Below are 16,151 nucleotides of genomic sequence, written 5' to 3'. Positions count from 1 at the left end.
TCAATGGGGCAGGATTTCACCTCTGGTGTTTACTGTATCTAACATCACAGGGGAGCCTAACTCTATTGGTTTCCTCGTCATGCCCTGTGCCATATGCCGTCCCATGCACTCGACTATGACGCGTCAGAGCCCTAGGGCAGTATATTTGGAAAGGGGCTCATTGCTGACAGGAGTTAGGAACACACACACACACACACACACACCATATGTGTACAGATACATGGCTACATTAGTCCACACTGGAGTTCCAAAGGCAATGTCTAAGCCACGGGGGGGCAAAGGTCAGCAGGTTTGTGTAGTTGCTTTGCCCTCGAGCTTCTGTGCCGGCTTGAATCTGGCCATTTGTTTATGTCACGCCTGGGAGCTCCATGGATTTGGTGCTCAGTTTGTGTATTTAAACCTGCAAACCACACATCATAGAATCATAGAAGATTAGGGTTGGAAGAGACCTCAGGAGGTCATCTAGTCCAACCCCCTGCTCAAAGCAGGACCAACGCCAACATATACAGCCTTGCGATCGCATTCGTATCCATCTAGTTGCCCAGTGAAAAAACTCCTTTCCTGCTGGATCAGTCTGGGTGCGGAGGATGTCAGGAGAAAGCTTGTGATCTGTAGACGGCCAATCTGGCAGGTTTCCTGGATTTCCTACCAGGCCAGCTGCTTGTTTACTTCACACAGTTCACCTGAATACCACTCTCCTCCGCACAGCCATAGAGGGGGCAGAGAGGGTGGTTAGCAACTGCAGGTTTCTGTCAGCTTCCCCCATTCCATTTCCTTCTGATTTCCTCACAGCTCCCATGAGCTGAGAACACTGCTGCGGAGGAGGTGGAAACACCAACAAAACCCAAACAATACCACCGACACCCAAAGGCTCTGTGACGTTCTGGACCCTGCGCTGCAGTGAACCTGCAACCCGCTGGGATACACGCCACCAGCAGCGCCTCTGCTGTGATCTCAGGTGCCTTCTACACTCAGCTAGACCATATGTAGCTCTTCCACATTGTGGAGATGACAATTCTGGTAGGTGCTCAGGTATCGCGGGTAGGAGTCCAAAAGCACAGACAGATATTCTAGAGCCTGAAGACTGTAATCCTTATTCAGGCAAATAATCCTTGTTTGAAGCCAATGGGAGCTATGCCTGAATAAAAACCAAGGGGAAGGTAAGACTTTGGCTCTAATCCAGCAAAGCATTTTAACACATGAGGTCCCTTGGCTGCAACTGGACCACTCCTGTGCTTAAAGTTAAGCACGTGTCTAAGTGTTTTGCTGGATCAGGTCCTTAATGACACACATGGAGAATAGCAATATTCTGCTTTTGTTGCAAGAGGTGAAACTAGATAAAATTCTAGCTGAGATTCCCTCTCCGGAGTTACAGTTTCAGTGCCTGATGTTTTGAAAGCAGTTGCGAGGCAGGAGACACACGTGTTGTAAATGGCTTCCTAACTTGTAGGGTAAATAAGGAAAATTTATTGGTTTGACCTCTTGGATCATCTCCTCTATGAGCGTAAAGGGAGAGAGAGCCCAGCAAATGAAACAGAAAGGTCAAAAGTGTACATGGCTAGGAATGATCACAGCGGAAAGACTGACTGCAAAGACAGGTTTGCTGCTCAGGGAGAAGAGTGCTAGGATTTGCATGAGAGCTGTTAGAGAGTGCAGGAAGGTTTCAAGGAAGATGCAGATGCAAAAGGTGGAGAAACTCTAATGGGGTATTATGGACAGAGTAGTCCAGTACTGATGCAAGGTAAACACTACACTAGTAAAACACTGCCACTTCCACTGAATACCCCTGTGAACCCAGGTAATTGCATTCTGCCTATGCACTGTAAACCTCCTCTGCAGTTTCAGACAGGAAATATGGGCCACATCTCAGCTGGTGTTAGTTCTATCGAGATGCTTATGCCATTCTCATCACTGTAGTATGCGAGTGTGCTAGAGAAGCACCAACCCAGTAAGTACATGCTACCTTCCAAACCTAAAGTGTTGTGTAGCGTTGCTGTTGAACTGCTGCAGCGTTCCACCCCAGAGGCAGCTGTATTTCAGGGATGAGGAAGAGGATTGTGTTTGTAAAACATATTAGGATCCTTTGTGTTGGAAGGCGCTACATAAATGTAAGAAATAATCTGAAAGAAAACCTAAGGACATTCAATGAGATTACCACAAAAAACACACACACACACACACACACACACAAAAAGGTTTAGAAAAAAAAAAACTGAAGGAAACAGGACATGGCAACAAAAAGTCCATCCAAAGGGTTTCAAACTGCAGACTTCACAAACATTGACCACACAATGGGCCAGATCCGGAGCAGGGGTAAATTGGCATTGCTCCATTGACTTCAATGGAAATATGCCACATTTACATCACAACTCAGCAAAGCTTTTAATCACATGCTTTAAGCTATTCAGCAAAACACACATGCTTAACTTTAAGCATGCGCTAAAGTCCCGTTGAGCATGTGCTTAAATGCGTCGCTGAACAAGGATGAGGGATGGATTGCTGAATTGGGGCCCCGCTGAGATCTGGGTTTGATAATTTAAAACAAATGAAAATTTAAAAAAACATTAGGATCCCATCCGGAGGAGCCAGCAAAGCGAGGAGATAGGTGTTTTTAAATAAATGTCTCTAACTCTAGATGCATCATATGGCTGGAGGGGGTGAAAATGATGCTTTAAAAAAAATCAAATACTACAGCTGAAAAGGAAATTGCATTAATACAGATTGTTTTATTTAAAAAAAGCAAACCCTGACCTCTACTTCAAAAAAGTCATTAGACATTCCCCTTCTGAAAGACCGACAGGGGATATTATTGAAAGGCCAGTTAATTTCTCAATGACTTACTGTTCTTGCTCTGCTCCTGGAAATGTGTAAAGAGTTGGAGGGTAATTTAAGGCACCCTGCAGAAAGGTGTGTAAATCTTTGCATGTCTAAAGAAACTTTACCAGACCGCTAGGATTGGGAAAAAGAAAACTCTCTGCCTTTTTTTCTTTCCTTTGGAACTCTGATCCCCTTTGATCATAAAAAAGGTCGTATTTCACCCAAAAAAATATCAGCAATCACAGGGGCTGAGGAAGTGCGAGCCCAAGGGGGTTTCACTGCCGATTAATCCCTCCATTTCATTATTTAACACCCTGAACTGAGCAAAACTCTCCTCTGAAAGAAACAGGCTGGCCTGGGTTCAAGAATAGGGTCTAAATAATAACAATGATGCTGATGATAATTATAACCCCGATTAAATAGGGTAGGAGTGAGACAAGGCTAAACCATTCAGCCTCCCCCTCCCCCATGGCCCGAAAATGAATAGCCCTTGCAGATCTCCAGCGCTCCACAACATAATCACAGCAAGATGTTACCCAGCTAAAAGAAGGCCTCTGGGTTTGAGCAATTAGAAGGCTTGTGGGAAGGTCAGAGGCCAGTCCCTAGCCTTCAGGACCTATCCTCTAGCCACAAACGCGCAATCCCTAACCAGCAGATACCAGCCCTTGGCAGCCAGCACTTGAACCCTAGTTGCCAGTATTAAGCTACTAGCTTTCCACCAGTCCCGCTGTGTTGCCTCTGATGCCCTAAAATAGTGTGTTGTGAGAGGTGCCCAGCAGTGCTACCCACTGTCCAGCTGTGGGAGGTAGATCTCCATCCACCAAACAGAGAGGGGCAGCGCTGGGCAGCCCTGTTAATCCTTCAGTGTTCACAACTTGGCCTGATACTTATAGAACTTCATTGTAAGTTACAGTAACTGCAAGACATAACTGAGTCATACCGGTCTGACAGCGTTTATGACCTCCCTGGTGTATAATAATGGACGCGGAGAGCAGATTCTTGGGCAAACCCAATCTTCTTTTAAAGATACATTTCTAGCCACAGCTGCCAAAATATCTGCCAGGCCGTTGCTTGATCGACTATCGTGAGAAAAATCGAGTCTGGTGTGCTTCAGGATTAATCCCAGTAATCTCTGTCTTGATGGTTCCCGGGAAGAGTTCACCCAAGTCAGAAATTGACAAGAGGGAATAACACAGCTGGGCAAACCTCTGGTAGCAAAACCTGAAACCAAGCAAAACTTGGTTCACATTTGCCAAATGACAGCATGGCTTAGTGAACTGCGTTTGGAGCTGGGTGTTCGAAGGTTCCTACCTTGACTATGCCAATGACTCTCAGGGTAACTTTTGGCAACCCTTGGGACTTAACCCTTCGTGTACTAAGGACAATGACTAGAGCAGCAGGTCTTTTACTCTGAGCCTCAGTTCCCCCCTCTTTAAAATGGGGGTGATAAGCCTCACCTACCTCCCAAGAGGGTTGGTTTTGTGTGCAGAGCTGCTTGACATTTTAACAACATTTTGAAAATTCAATCAATACAAAATAGGCAGGGGAACATTTTAATGAAATTTCCTCCCCTCCATTTTTAGCCAGCTATAGAGCTGGTCAAAATAGAATGAATTTCAAACTTCCGTAACTAAAAAAAAAAAGCAGAAACATTTGAAAAAAAAGCCACCACGTTTGTTTTCTTATCTGACCTGCTCTGTTGGGAAGTATTAATTCATGAATCTTACTAAAGTACTTCAAAAATGTAAACTGCTGCATAAATGGTAAGTATTACTGGAGAGTTTGCTGACGAGCCACTCTGGGCCCAGTTTCAGGCCTTCTTTATGGTTCCTGGTGGAAACCAGGCCAAATGTGATGGTTTCACATTGAGATTTTGGATTAATTCAAACCTGACATGGAAGGGATGCTATCCATTCCATCCGGAAGCCATCCATCCCTGTTTCTCTGGTACTACCAGAAACACAATCCTTTCCCACACAACACACAAGGCTAAGGACAGAAATGGGTCCAAACCAAAAGCTCAGCTCCAATATCTGCAAACCTTGAGGAAGTTTGAATCCAAATCTGACCCGAGTGACTCTTCATAAGGACAGCATTCCTGGCTCCAGCTGCTGACTCCTCTAGGAAAACTGAAAAATGTTGTAAGCCGTACAAGCATTCTGTTTATACCAAGGATGGGCCAGCATTGTCCAAATTTAGATTTGATTTAGGCTCTGATTCAGGGACGAGGTCAAGTCAGCATAAGGCTTTTAAATTCGGATTTGGTGGTGATGCTATCTCACCAGCTGTTCTCATGAGATTTCACCAGCATCAGAACGACAAAACAGGCCCTTCCTGGGTTTGGATAAAACCCGGAACCAAGGGGCTCAGACCAAGAGATTAGATTCCAAACCATCTAAGAATCAAAGGAGGTCTGATTCAAGGGTTTAGCCTGGGCCTGTTTCTCGTTTCTGCATCCTGTCTTGCTCTCCATTTATTCTTTAGTACTTTACAGACATTTATATGACAGCAAGGTCTTTACTTCTTCAGACTCCATCCACTCCTGCTCATTACCCATTTGAAGACATAATTTACTCTTTGTGACACTAGCACGTGGAGATGACGATTAGGTCACTATTAAATGAGCTAAATTCTTTGGGGGAGTCAGATTATACAAGCCCAGGAGACCACACTCAACTCTCATCCATAGACATGGACCCCGCAGCTCAGTCAAGGAGCTGATTGGTGACAGAGCATGATGGGAAACCTGTCGTGCTTCTTCCCATGATTTACCTGTCCTTTGGTCAGAGACTCTCAGGTTGACAGCCCATCTCTAAAGTCATGCAACAGCATATTTTGAAAAAAGAAAACAGTTTGGATTGGCTTCTTTATCAGCCCAAATCGCCTCACTCCAATTCAGAGGGATCCATGCTCTGATTTCAGGTACACCCATCTAAATCTGGAGTCTCTCTGCTGACTTCAGTGATGTTATTCCCAGTTCACACCAGGGCTAAGAAGATCAGAATTGGCAACATTTAATTCTAATGAACAAGGCTGGAGTCCTATTGTTTTAAAATAGGCATGTCTGTTACCGAAAAACAGAATGCACAAGTAAAACTTGCTACAAATTTTAACGCGATTCACTCAGTGAGCCCTAGCTGAGATATTGTAGGACATGGTAAGAGTTCAGGAATAGATTTTTATGAGCTAGGAGTTTGGACCGCCAATACAGGTCACATAGCTGTACACACATGTGCCTTCGAAAACAAACTCACCCGCGGCACTGAGGAAGAATCGCGATAGGCACAGATACATCAAAAGGAAGAAAAAAATAATGAATCTCTTCTCTCATTGTCCTGACTGCAGCCCCTCACCAGACACTAATAACAAGCCCCTGCCTCACTTTTCAAAGTTTGCTCCTTTTTTTTTTTTTATTTTTAAAGAGGAAAAACTCATTTTTCCTCTCTCAGTGGCTGCTTTTCATTAGGAAGGCTCCTTAGCAATCCCTAGGGAAGCAGCCTATGAGTTTTTAACTGTGGTGCAGGGCATAATTATCTCGTTAAGGCAGGAGAGCTGGGTTTTTCCCAAGAGAAGTGACCTTGATCTGAGGGAGGCAGTGGGGGGGGGGGGAGGCTATCCAGAGATTTTGAGGAGGGGGGGGGTGTATGTTGTATATATGGAAGAGGGGGGTTACATTGATGTGCGTGTGAGCTTGATTTTATGAGGTCCCTTATGCCAAACCATGGGTCAGATCTTTCTCCAGTGGAATCTGTACATGTGAAAAAGCCCTTCCCTATCGAATCTCTGCTGAAAACATTCCCTTACACTTGTTGATAGAAGCACTTAACTTTCTCAGGCACAGGAGAGAGAAAAAAATGCGTGCGGGGTAAGAGGGAAAGCGAAGTGGCTTCTCTCTCTTTTTAAAAATCTCGGCAGCAGAAAAGAGGGGGCAGAAAAGTGGGGGGAGGGCAGTGGGGGCTGTTCGCGTCAGTGTCAAAGAAGGGGCGTTGTGTGGACACGTTTGTCTGCACCACTCCAGAGCGAAGGGGAGAGGAAAGTTTTGGGTGGTTTTTTTTTCCCTCTCCCCCAGACGTCAGCACAAGGCGGAACCGCGCTCGGGACGGGAGAGGGAGACCGAGGGACTGGCTGGCTGGGGCAGGGTGGCTGCCTGGCCGCTCGGGGCACGGGGGCGTGGGGCGGGCTGGGGGGCACCGGGGGCGCCGGAGCGAGGCATGGACAGCGCGGCAGCCTTCGGCATGGACAAGCAGTTCGGCCCCAGCCCCGGGCGGATCCTGGAGCCGCCTGACAACCCGCAGGGCAGGAAAAACTTCAGTGTCAGCCACCTCCTGGACCTGGAGGAAGTGGCGGCCGGCATGAACGGGGGCAAGGAGCCCGGCCCGGAGGCGAGGGACGGCGCGAAGGGGCTGCAGGAGCCGTCCGGCGGCAGCAGCGGCAGCGAGGCGGCCCCCCAGGACAGTGAGTAGCTCCGGCCGGGGGGGCTGGGTGCCCGGGGGGCAGGGTCACTGCTGGGGCAGGGAGCGGAGCCCCCAGAAATAGCCGGGGGGGGGGGGTGTGAGACCAATGTAATGCGGGGAGGGCAGAATCCGAGCATCCCTGAGAGGCACAAGGCGAGCAGCCGCTGGGATGGGACACAGCTGAGCATGGGTGAGAAGGGAGGGGGCAGTGCTACTTAGTGCCAGGGGCACCCCCGGCCTGGCAGTTCCTAGCCCCGGCACCCCCGGGCCTGGCGGTTCCTAGCCCCGGCACCGCTGAGCCTGGCAGTTCCTAGCCCCGGCACCCCCGGGCCTGGCGGTTCCTAGCCCCGGCACCGCTGAGCCTGGCAGTTCCTAGCCCCGGCACCCCCGGGCTTGGCGGTTCCTAGCCCCGGCACCGCTGGGCTTGGCGGTTCCTAGCCCCGGCACCGCTGGGCTTGGCGGTTCCTAGCCCCGGCACCGCTGGGCTTGGCGGTTCCTAGCCCCGGCACCCCCGGGCCTGGCAGTTCCTAGCCCCGGCACCGCTGGGCTTGGCAGTTCCTAGCCCCGGCACCCCCGGGCCTGGCAGTTCCTAGCCCCGGCACTGCTGAGCTTGGCGGTTCCTAGCCCCAGCACTGCTGGGCCTGGCGGTTCATAGCCCCGGCATCGCTGAGCTTGGCGGTTCCTAGCCCCAGCACCGCTGAGCCTGGCGGTTCATAGCCCCAGCATCGCTGAGCTTGGCGGGTCCTAGCCCTGGCACCGCTGGGCCTGGCGGTTCATAGCCCCAGCACCGCTGGGCCTGGCAGTTCCTAGCCCCGGCACCGCTGGGCTTGCCGCATCAGTTATGAATGTCAAAATATTGCTTGAGCCCCGGCACCTCTTTCATTACAAATTAAGCCCTGGGTGGAGGGCACAAATCCAGGGTATCAACAGTAACCAAACCAAGCTTCTGAGCACCTGATTTCATAGGGTCAGACCCTGAGTATCAGCTGGGACGGGACAAAGGCCCCCAGCCCCCGTTTTAACTTATTTCTCCTGCTAATTTTGAAACTTACATGATTGGACTCAGCCAAGACATTTGTGCTGCAGGTGGGGATAAGAATGGGACCCCCCCCCCCCCCCACACACACACACACACACCTCAATGGGCGGCTAGCATCTCTATACTGATTGCAGATGGGACAGGGACACTGGTTGCCCTTTACAAACTGTGACAGAAAGAGAATTGTTGGTGGGCCACCAGCACCAAATAAAGGCCAGATCGAGTCTGGCTCCAGTGGGCATAGACATGTGAGACTGGGCTGGTGGCTGGTTGGAGCCCCAGGTCTGAGGGCTGGGAGAAGAGGATGGGAGACAGAAAAGTGCCTGGGAGTGAGTGAGGGGCAGCGGAAGAGCATCATCAATATTCAGGGAGAGCTCTGTTGATGCACAGGGTTTGGGCAGTGTGATTTGCTGGTTCTATTTGGGAGTTCCATTAACAGGCCCGTGGACCGACCTTGTGTTCTGAATACTGTGACTTTAAATGCACTAAAGCAGCAAAGGGACTATCCGATTGAAATAAACTCATTCCACTCAGGCAGGAAATGCTACAGGCCAAATACTCCCCTGACCAAGATGTTCAAAAGTAACTAGGAATTTTGGGTCCCTCCGTTTTGGGGTCCCTAACTCAAGGCATCTGAATGTCGCCCAACTTTCAGAGAGCGAGGGCTCAGCGTTTCTGACAGTCAGGCTGCTTTTAGGTGTCTTGAGCTGGATATCCAAAAATCACTAGTCACTCTTGAAAATCTGGACCATTATTTTATTTTCCAGAACAGATAATACCGAACAATTCTCTCTAGAGCGAGTGCCCATCTTTATTTAAAAAATAAAATTAAACAAGCACGTCTTTGATTTTTAAAGGGTTAGATTTTGCCCCTCTTCACTCAGATTAAGCAGTCCCTTGCTCTGCAAGTCATAGCAATGAGATCTATTGGACCACTCGCACAGCAAGGTACTGCTCAATGTAAGTCAGAGGGGCAGAATCTGGCCTCTGGTTTAAAATTAACGGAGCGCTGGGTGAGGTTTGCAAGCAAGCGTCTAAAGTCATGAAGATAGAATAGTATATTGATATTTTGCTGAGTCTGCTGCAAGAATATCACGGGTTCAAACCAAACAAAGCAAACTTCAAAGAGCCAGAAGTATTTTTTAAAGCCATAAACACTCAAGTTTGGTTCCTAGCTGTCCAATAACTTGGGTAACCAAAAAAGATCCATTATTTGATCTCTCTTTGGAAAATTCACAATAGGTCTCTACCCATCCTAATTTATGGATCAAAAATTACTCCCCGCCCCTCTTTTTTTTTTAAGTAAGGAAAATAATTTGGCTTAGGTTTTTAATCTGAGCTTCAATAGCCACTTTTTCCTCTCCGCCGAAGGCAAACTGAGACGTAGGCATCCCAGCTCCTTCTAAACTCATAAAGAAAATGAAAAGAGACCCCTTGAAGAAGTGGAGCAGAGCACTTGTAAACACCCGTAAGAAGCACACTCCAAAGAGCCGATGCACTAAAACGAAGGCAGAACGAGCATTTTTCTTGTTTTCAGTCTGGTAGCGGCGTCTTGTCGAGTGACTAGCATCTATCTGAATGCAACACAGAAGCCGCTTAATCCCATTCCTTATCATTAGAGTCTCCATGTACGGTCTCTTTTTCACAGCATCATTCTTGCCAGGAAGTTGGGCTAGCTATTGCATCTATAAAATGACTAATACGTTCGCCAGTCAATGCAAAAACACTGGAAAGATTCTTGGGGGTTCGCAGGATATTGGTTTTTTTTGCCCCCCCTAGAAAAAAATATTAGTAATTTTTTTTTAAAGTTCTTCCTACTGATTTCTAGCAAGTATTGAGGGAGACGCTGGAAAGCAAACCGGCTACAGTTCTGCACTGATCTCTCTGAAAAAGGAAAGACCAAAACCACTCAGGTTTCTTTCTGTCTCTCTTATTTTTGTGGCTGGTCTTATCTGTTATTGTTACTGAATCAGAGAGGAGGAAAGACACTCTCCTTCAAAAGGAGCCTATACACACACACCATCTGCAACAGAAAACCCAGCACTTAAATTCACAAATCACAGAGAATGGACACACAACTTTTGAATATAGACTCTGATACTTCTTGATTTTGTATTGTGTTTAAGATACCAACATAATAGGTGCCTTAGAAGTATGATAGATAGATAGATAGATAGATAGATAGATAGATAGATAGATAGATGCCAAAGGAAAGCAAATACAATGGACAGAAAGAAAATAAAAATGATTATGGGAAAGCAAACCAAGTAACTTGACTTTGGAACACACATTACAAAACTTTTTCAAAGCACATTTTTTCTGATGAGTAGAGATTAAAATACTGTGGGAAGCTCCTTACACAAAGAAACGTCATCTGCTTTCCAGCAAAACAAAGTCGCAATCGCAAAGTTTCTAAGCAATGCAGTATACAGAATGCAATTCTGGTTATAGCGAACCTCTGCAGAACAAGGGGGGGGGGCGGGGAAATACTATCAAATCACTTCCTGCAAGATTACTTTGCAGGAAAAAAATATTGATCAAATAATAATCCCATTTCTCCTGCCAAATGACACTGGGTTTCATCAATATTTGATACATGAGAAAAAAATGATGTAGGGGAAATAAACACAATTTTAAAAGAAGCAAATTGCTAAATCACAACAAGTGGAACCCATCCATGTGGTGTTTATATCCAAAATGGGTAGAACATTACAGTCCTCTACGTCAGTATTCCCCCACTCTAAACAATGCCCAAGAGACATGGGTTGAGAATTAGGGCTAAATCCCGAAAAACCCTTTTGGAAACAGTCCTTATGGGAGTGGACGACAGTGGAACTACTCATGTGAGTAAGGGCTTGCTGCAGTGATCCCTTCATTATCATAATCTTAAACGCTACCCATCTGATGATAACATATAGTGCCCTCAATGGATTGCAGAGCAAAAGGAAAAGGGATGCTGGGGATAGGGTGACCAGATAGCACATGTGAAAATCGGGACAGAGGGTGGGGGGTAATAGGAGCCTATATAAGAAAAAGACCCAAAAATCGGGACTGTCCCTATAAAATCGGGACATCTGGTCACCCTAGCTGGGGAAAATATGTACACAAACAAACTTTGCCACAGATTCAAAGGTGACTCTTGTGAGCTGAGCACTTTTAGCTCCTTACAAAAGTGAGTTTCTGAGGATCCTGCTGGCTTGCACATGTTCGATACATTGCTGTATGGTAACACACATCCCTAAATAGGTATTTGACTGGAAGGCTGGAAAATGCCAGTTTTGTAAGGATTAATAGCTGTCTAGGCCCACCAATCAGGCAGGCTCGTTTAAATGACACTATCCATTTCTACCGCTGAGACAGACGGCAACATTTTCACAAGCACCTAAAAACTTAGGAGCCTTAAGTCCCATTGATTTTTCACTGAGACTTAGGCATCACGGTGACTTTTAAGAGGCTCCTAAATCACTTAGGCAAATTTGCAGCAACAACAACAACAACAACAACAAAAAATTACCTGGAAAAACTGAGATTCCTCATTCCACAGCTCAAGACTGGGAGAACTCGGGCTTATCAGATAACGACGTTCTCTACAGCTCATTAATTAAACCTTTCCACCATGGCACACTGAGCTCAGCAGCAGTGCGTCTGAGTCGAGCAGAGCGCACCGGGTTTATTTTTTAAAACTATTATTACTTCCTCTTACTTTTTTTTTTTTGGATCAGCTTTTTTGATTTATAAACATGTTCACAGCAACTCTATTGCCGTCAGCACATTGCTCTGGAGGGTTCCTCTAGGAAGTACGGCACCGGCAAGCATCAAGTCTCAAGGCTGATGTAACTGATTGCTAGAGAAAACAGAGGGCCCTTCAACCCCTTTTCAAAGTCGCTGCACGTAGGGAAGGGAATTACTGGAAAGTGTTGGTCCCAGACCAGCACCAGGGGAGCTGCAAGTTAAAACTGTCACTGTAGTGAGCCATCCCATACAGCAGATGGAGAGACGCCGAGCACCTCCACCTAACTCTACCCTGCACTTCTGTCCATCAGAGGCCTGCTGGTGTAACCAGTGTCCCCTCTGTAGTATAACATACCTGAAAGGTCAGAGGTAGGCTGCAATACGAGACCACTCCCAGGCATGCCTCTGAACTGGGACTGATTGCAAAGCCGCTCATTTTATTTCAGACCCCATCAGTTCCTCATGGTCCTGCGCGAAAACGAGGGCCTGATCCTGCAGCCCTTACTTGGGCGAGACGACCTGACGCATGCAAGTTGTCCCGCTGAAGTCCCAGGGACAGCTCTACTCGCTCGTGTGCGAAAGGGCTGCAGGATTAAGCCTTTCGATAGGAGGAAAAGTTATGTATATGTTAAAGGAATGAATACCTCCTCACTTCCAGCGGCCTCCTTTGCTGGTTTTCGTCCTGCCATGGAGTTCATTCTGGGTCCGTGTTGCACATGAGAAGCCTGGGAAAGCCGAGAGCAATAGACTTGTTCGATGGCCGCCACAGTCAGGCCCCTGTGATCCGATTCCTAGACGACTTCTTTAAAATATTCCCTGGGCCCACAGCCTTTTAAACAGGGAGCCCGCTCCTAAAGCATCCAGACACCTTTGTGAAGCTAATAGATCCACAGCTTCCCAGGCCAGAAGGAACCCTTGTGATTATCTAGCCTGACCTGCCGTAAAACGCAGGCTGGAGAACTTCCCCAAAATAATTCCTAGAGCAGATCCTTTAGAAACACACCCGGCCCTTTGTGATGCTCGGGGGCTTTACAGGAGAAAGAGATAAAAATGTGCCTCCATCGTTCCAAATAAATATAAAATAATAGCAACAAATAAAAAATTAGCAGAGGAGTGGTTACCAGGGACTGAGCTGAAGTCCTGCACTTAACAAACTTTCTGTCCCTTTCATGAAACTGCAGATTCATACGTCCTCAGCTAGCATAAATCGAAGTAGCTCCATTGAGCTATGCTGAATTACACCAGTTTGTTATTTGGCCCAGATTGTTCCTTTATTGCCAAGGAACCAGTTCCTAGAGTCCTTACTCCAGTTTTGCTCACATCTTACTTAGGGAAACTGAAGTTTTACGGGAGCGGGAGCTTGCCGGAGTGAGAACAGAGGAAAGATCTTAGGAGATGACCCTTAAAAAAAAATGATTTACAAACAGAAGACAACATTGCAAAGAGGCTGCCACAAAAAAAGCCGTGTCTTGGTCCCCCTAAGTCAAACTTTGAGGTATGAATTAGGAGTATTAAAATAAATCAAGCACGTGCAGAAATTAGAAGTTTGGGCCACATCCTCAGCTGGGGTAATTTGGCCTCAGTGGAGCTATGCAGATGGACACCAGCGAAGGGTTTGGATGCTTCATTTTTAATCCACGGTAAATTACAGCAAATAAATAATGTCAGTGCTGAAATTTTCTCCCCACTGGATAGAGAAGGAGCTACTAACAGATAACCACTGCCACTGAAATAAACCTACATCGAAAAGGGAATAATTAAACTTCCCTGCCATGTAGAATTATTTTATCCTTTCCAATTTTTCCCCCTGCATGTTCAAAAAAAAAAAAATCTAAATCCCAAGTTTTTGTTTCTTAACGAGCATAAGACAAATTTTTTTAAAAAGCAAATAAATTTCCCCCTTGAATGTAAAATGTGTAATTCTTCTCCCGATATGATTACAAGAAACAGACAGGGAGGGTTTGATTTCAGCAGCTATAAATCAGTCGCAGGCTCTCGCAGATTGAGAGCACCACAGAAGGTTTTATTCGGATCCTGTGAGACGCCAGTGATTAGTTCCCACCCCAACTTCCACCGCACTGTCCTGTTTGCCTGGTGTATAACGTGGTTGTGTGTGTGTGGTGGGGGAGATAATGGGAAATTGCAAAGAGATATACAGAAATAAATCAGGGTATCTCGGGGGGCTTCATTTGGGGAGACAGCTTAGGGGGATGCGGGTAAGACGGACTAGTTCCCCCCTGAGCTGAGGGGCATCTGTAATCAATTAGTGCCATGGGGGAGTGAGCTGGATTTCCAAGTTTAATGTTGCCCCTTTTTTGTTACTTGCTTGGAAACTCTGTTGCTAATGAACCCATGTAATGTTACATTTCCTGTGTGCTCATATCAGAAAACTAAAGAGGACCAGAGAGTCAGAAAAGCCTTTTTAATCAACCGGCCACTGCAGGACAGAAACAAAAGTAATTTTTCCAGCTGTCAGACAACTGCCTTTGTTTCTTCTGACCAGGACCTCACCATTCAACCTAAGGGATCCCTAAGCCCTTTAAGGGCTCACTAACATCTAAGTAAAGCTTATAACGGGAAAACTCTCTCCACTGATATGCGCAGACGTTCCCCATTAATGTGCGTGATAGGATGTTCATTCAGTGCAGTTCTACACGCCCCAGACACTTGCCAGAGCAGGAATGTAAAGGGTTAACCATGGATTTTACCCCTCCAGTCTGTCCCATCTTATCTCCAGGGGAGCCAAGAGCAGCATAAGGAACGTGTGGGTAGTGTAGAAGGTAGAAGCGCTTTGCAAAGAGAAAGCTAGAAAAACCAATCCGAGATAGAGCGTACTCCCACCAATCCACCTCGCGCGAGTGTCCGCACAGGAGGAAAGCAGAAGGATTTATCGACCACACAGGGTGGGGAATGAAACTGTTGAACCGGTGGAAAGGGAAGATGAAGAATGGCCGGCTCCTTTGAAAATCTCAGGCATGCTCTCTTAATCTTGGAAAGTCCTGGCTGGTTAACGCAGGCCCGGTTTAGCTGCAGCTGGCTTTCTGATGGGCTGGGGCTAAGAGCATACGTAGCACTTATTAATCAGAGGGCTGGTTGCTGTTGTTTTTCACAGCTTACAGTTCATTGGGGGGAGGGGGTGTTGGAATCTGGCATTCACCAAAGTCCTGCTCTCCTCCCCAATTTTACAGGTGGGCTGATAGATGAAGGCAGGCAGTGGCCCAGGCCGGATTCAAACCCAGGATAACGCTGGCTTCCAAGCCTGCTGTTAGCACTAGATCATACATCCCTGGTTCCGTACTTGGGGCCAGAGGTTGCTATGAGAGCGATGCCACCTGCCTTTGATAGCGGCCTGATGGTGGTTATGGGGCTCAGGTGCTGCAAGCCGCGGCAGCGGTCTGCTTGCCAGAATCTTGTTCTGCAGCCTCGATATGTTGTTAACATTCGTAGGTCGCCCAAAGTGGGGTGTTGCGGAGAAGGGGATGAATAAAGGGGAAAGCGAAGAGACCAAAACTGTTGCCCCCATAAGTACTGGGGAAAATGAAGCTACAATAGACCCCTCTCGTGCATAACTGGCACCCCATAGGTCCTTTCAATGGAGATGTGGAAATACAAGGAGCGTAGGAAAAACAGAGGGAGCTGTATAAACACAGGGAGCATAGGAACGGCCAGATCAGATCAGACCAGTGGCCCATCTACTCAGTATCCTGTTCCCCACAGTGGCCAGTACAAGATACTTCAGAGGAAGGGGCAATAAACCCTGATGGGGACAGTTCTGGGATAAACTGCCCATAAGGGAAGTTTCTTCCTAACTCTTATCCCTGTCAGTTACTGGTTGGTTCATGCCCTGCCTAGGGTAGCTTGGACTGGTCTCATTATCCGTGTAAAAGTCTAATCCTTTTTATAATCCTTCTGCGTTCTCAGTCCCAATGATATCTTGTGGCAGTAAGTTCTGCAGGCTAACCAGGTAAAAATACATTACTTGGTATCGGTTTTGAATGTGTTGCATTTCAGTTTCTTCATCTGTCCCTTGCTCATGTAAGTCACAAGCGGGTGAATAGGAACATCGAATTATCTTCTCTGTACCTGTCATTACTCTGCATACTTCCCTC

At 47.0% G+C, this 16,151-nt stretch overlaps 1 protein-coding gene across 1 annotated transcript in view; it reads left to right on the top strand.

The window, feature by feature from the left end:
* Positions 1 to 7,028: 7,028 nt before the first annotated feature.
* Positions 7,029 to 16,151, top strand: part of PRRX2 (paired related homeobox 2) — a 66,559-nt gene continuing 57,436 nt past the window's right edge. Inside the window, exon 1 of the mRNA XM_065418914.1 lies at positions 7,029 to 7,272. Within this exon, the coding sequence (XP_065274986.1) occupies positions 7,029 to 7,272 (244 nt within the window). The remainder of the gene's footprint in view (positions 7,273 to 16,151) is intronic.

Source organism: Emys orbicularis, chromosome 18 (genome assembly GCF_028017835.1).
Source record: "Emys orbicularis isolate rEmyOrb1 chromosome 18, rEmyOrb1.hap1, whole genome shotgun sequence".
Taxonomy (NCBI): Eukaryota; Metazoa; Chordata; order Testudines; family Emydidae; genus Emys; species Emys orbicularis.
The sequence above is the reverse complement of the archived record's forward strand: the minus strand, read 5'-3'. Positions and strand labels throughout refer to the sequence as shown.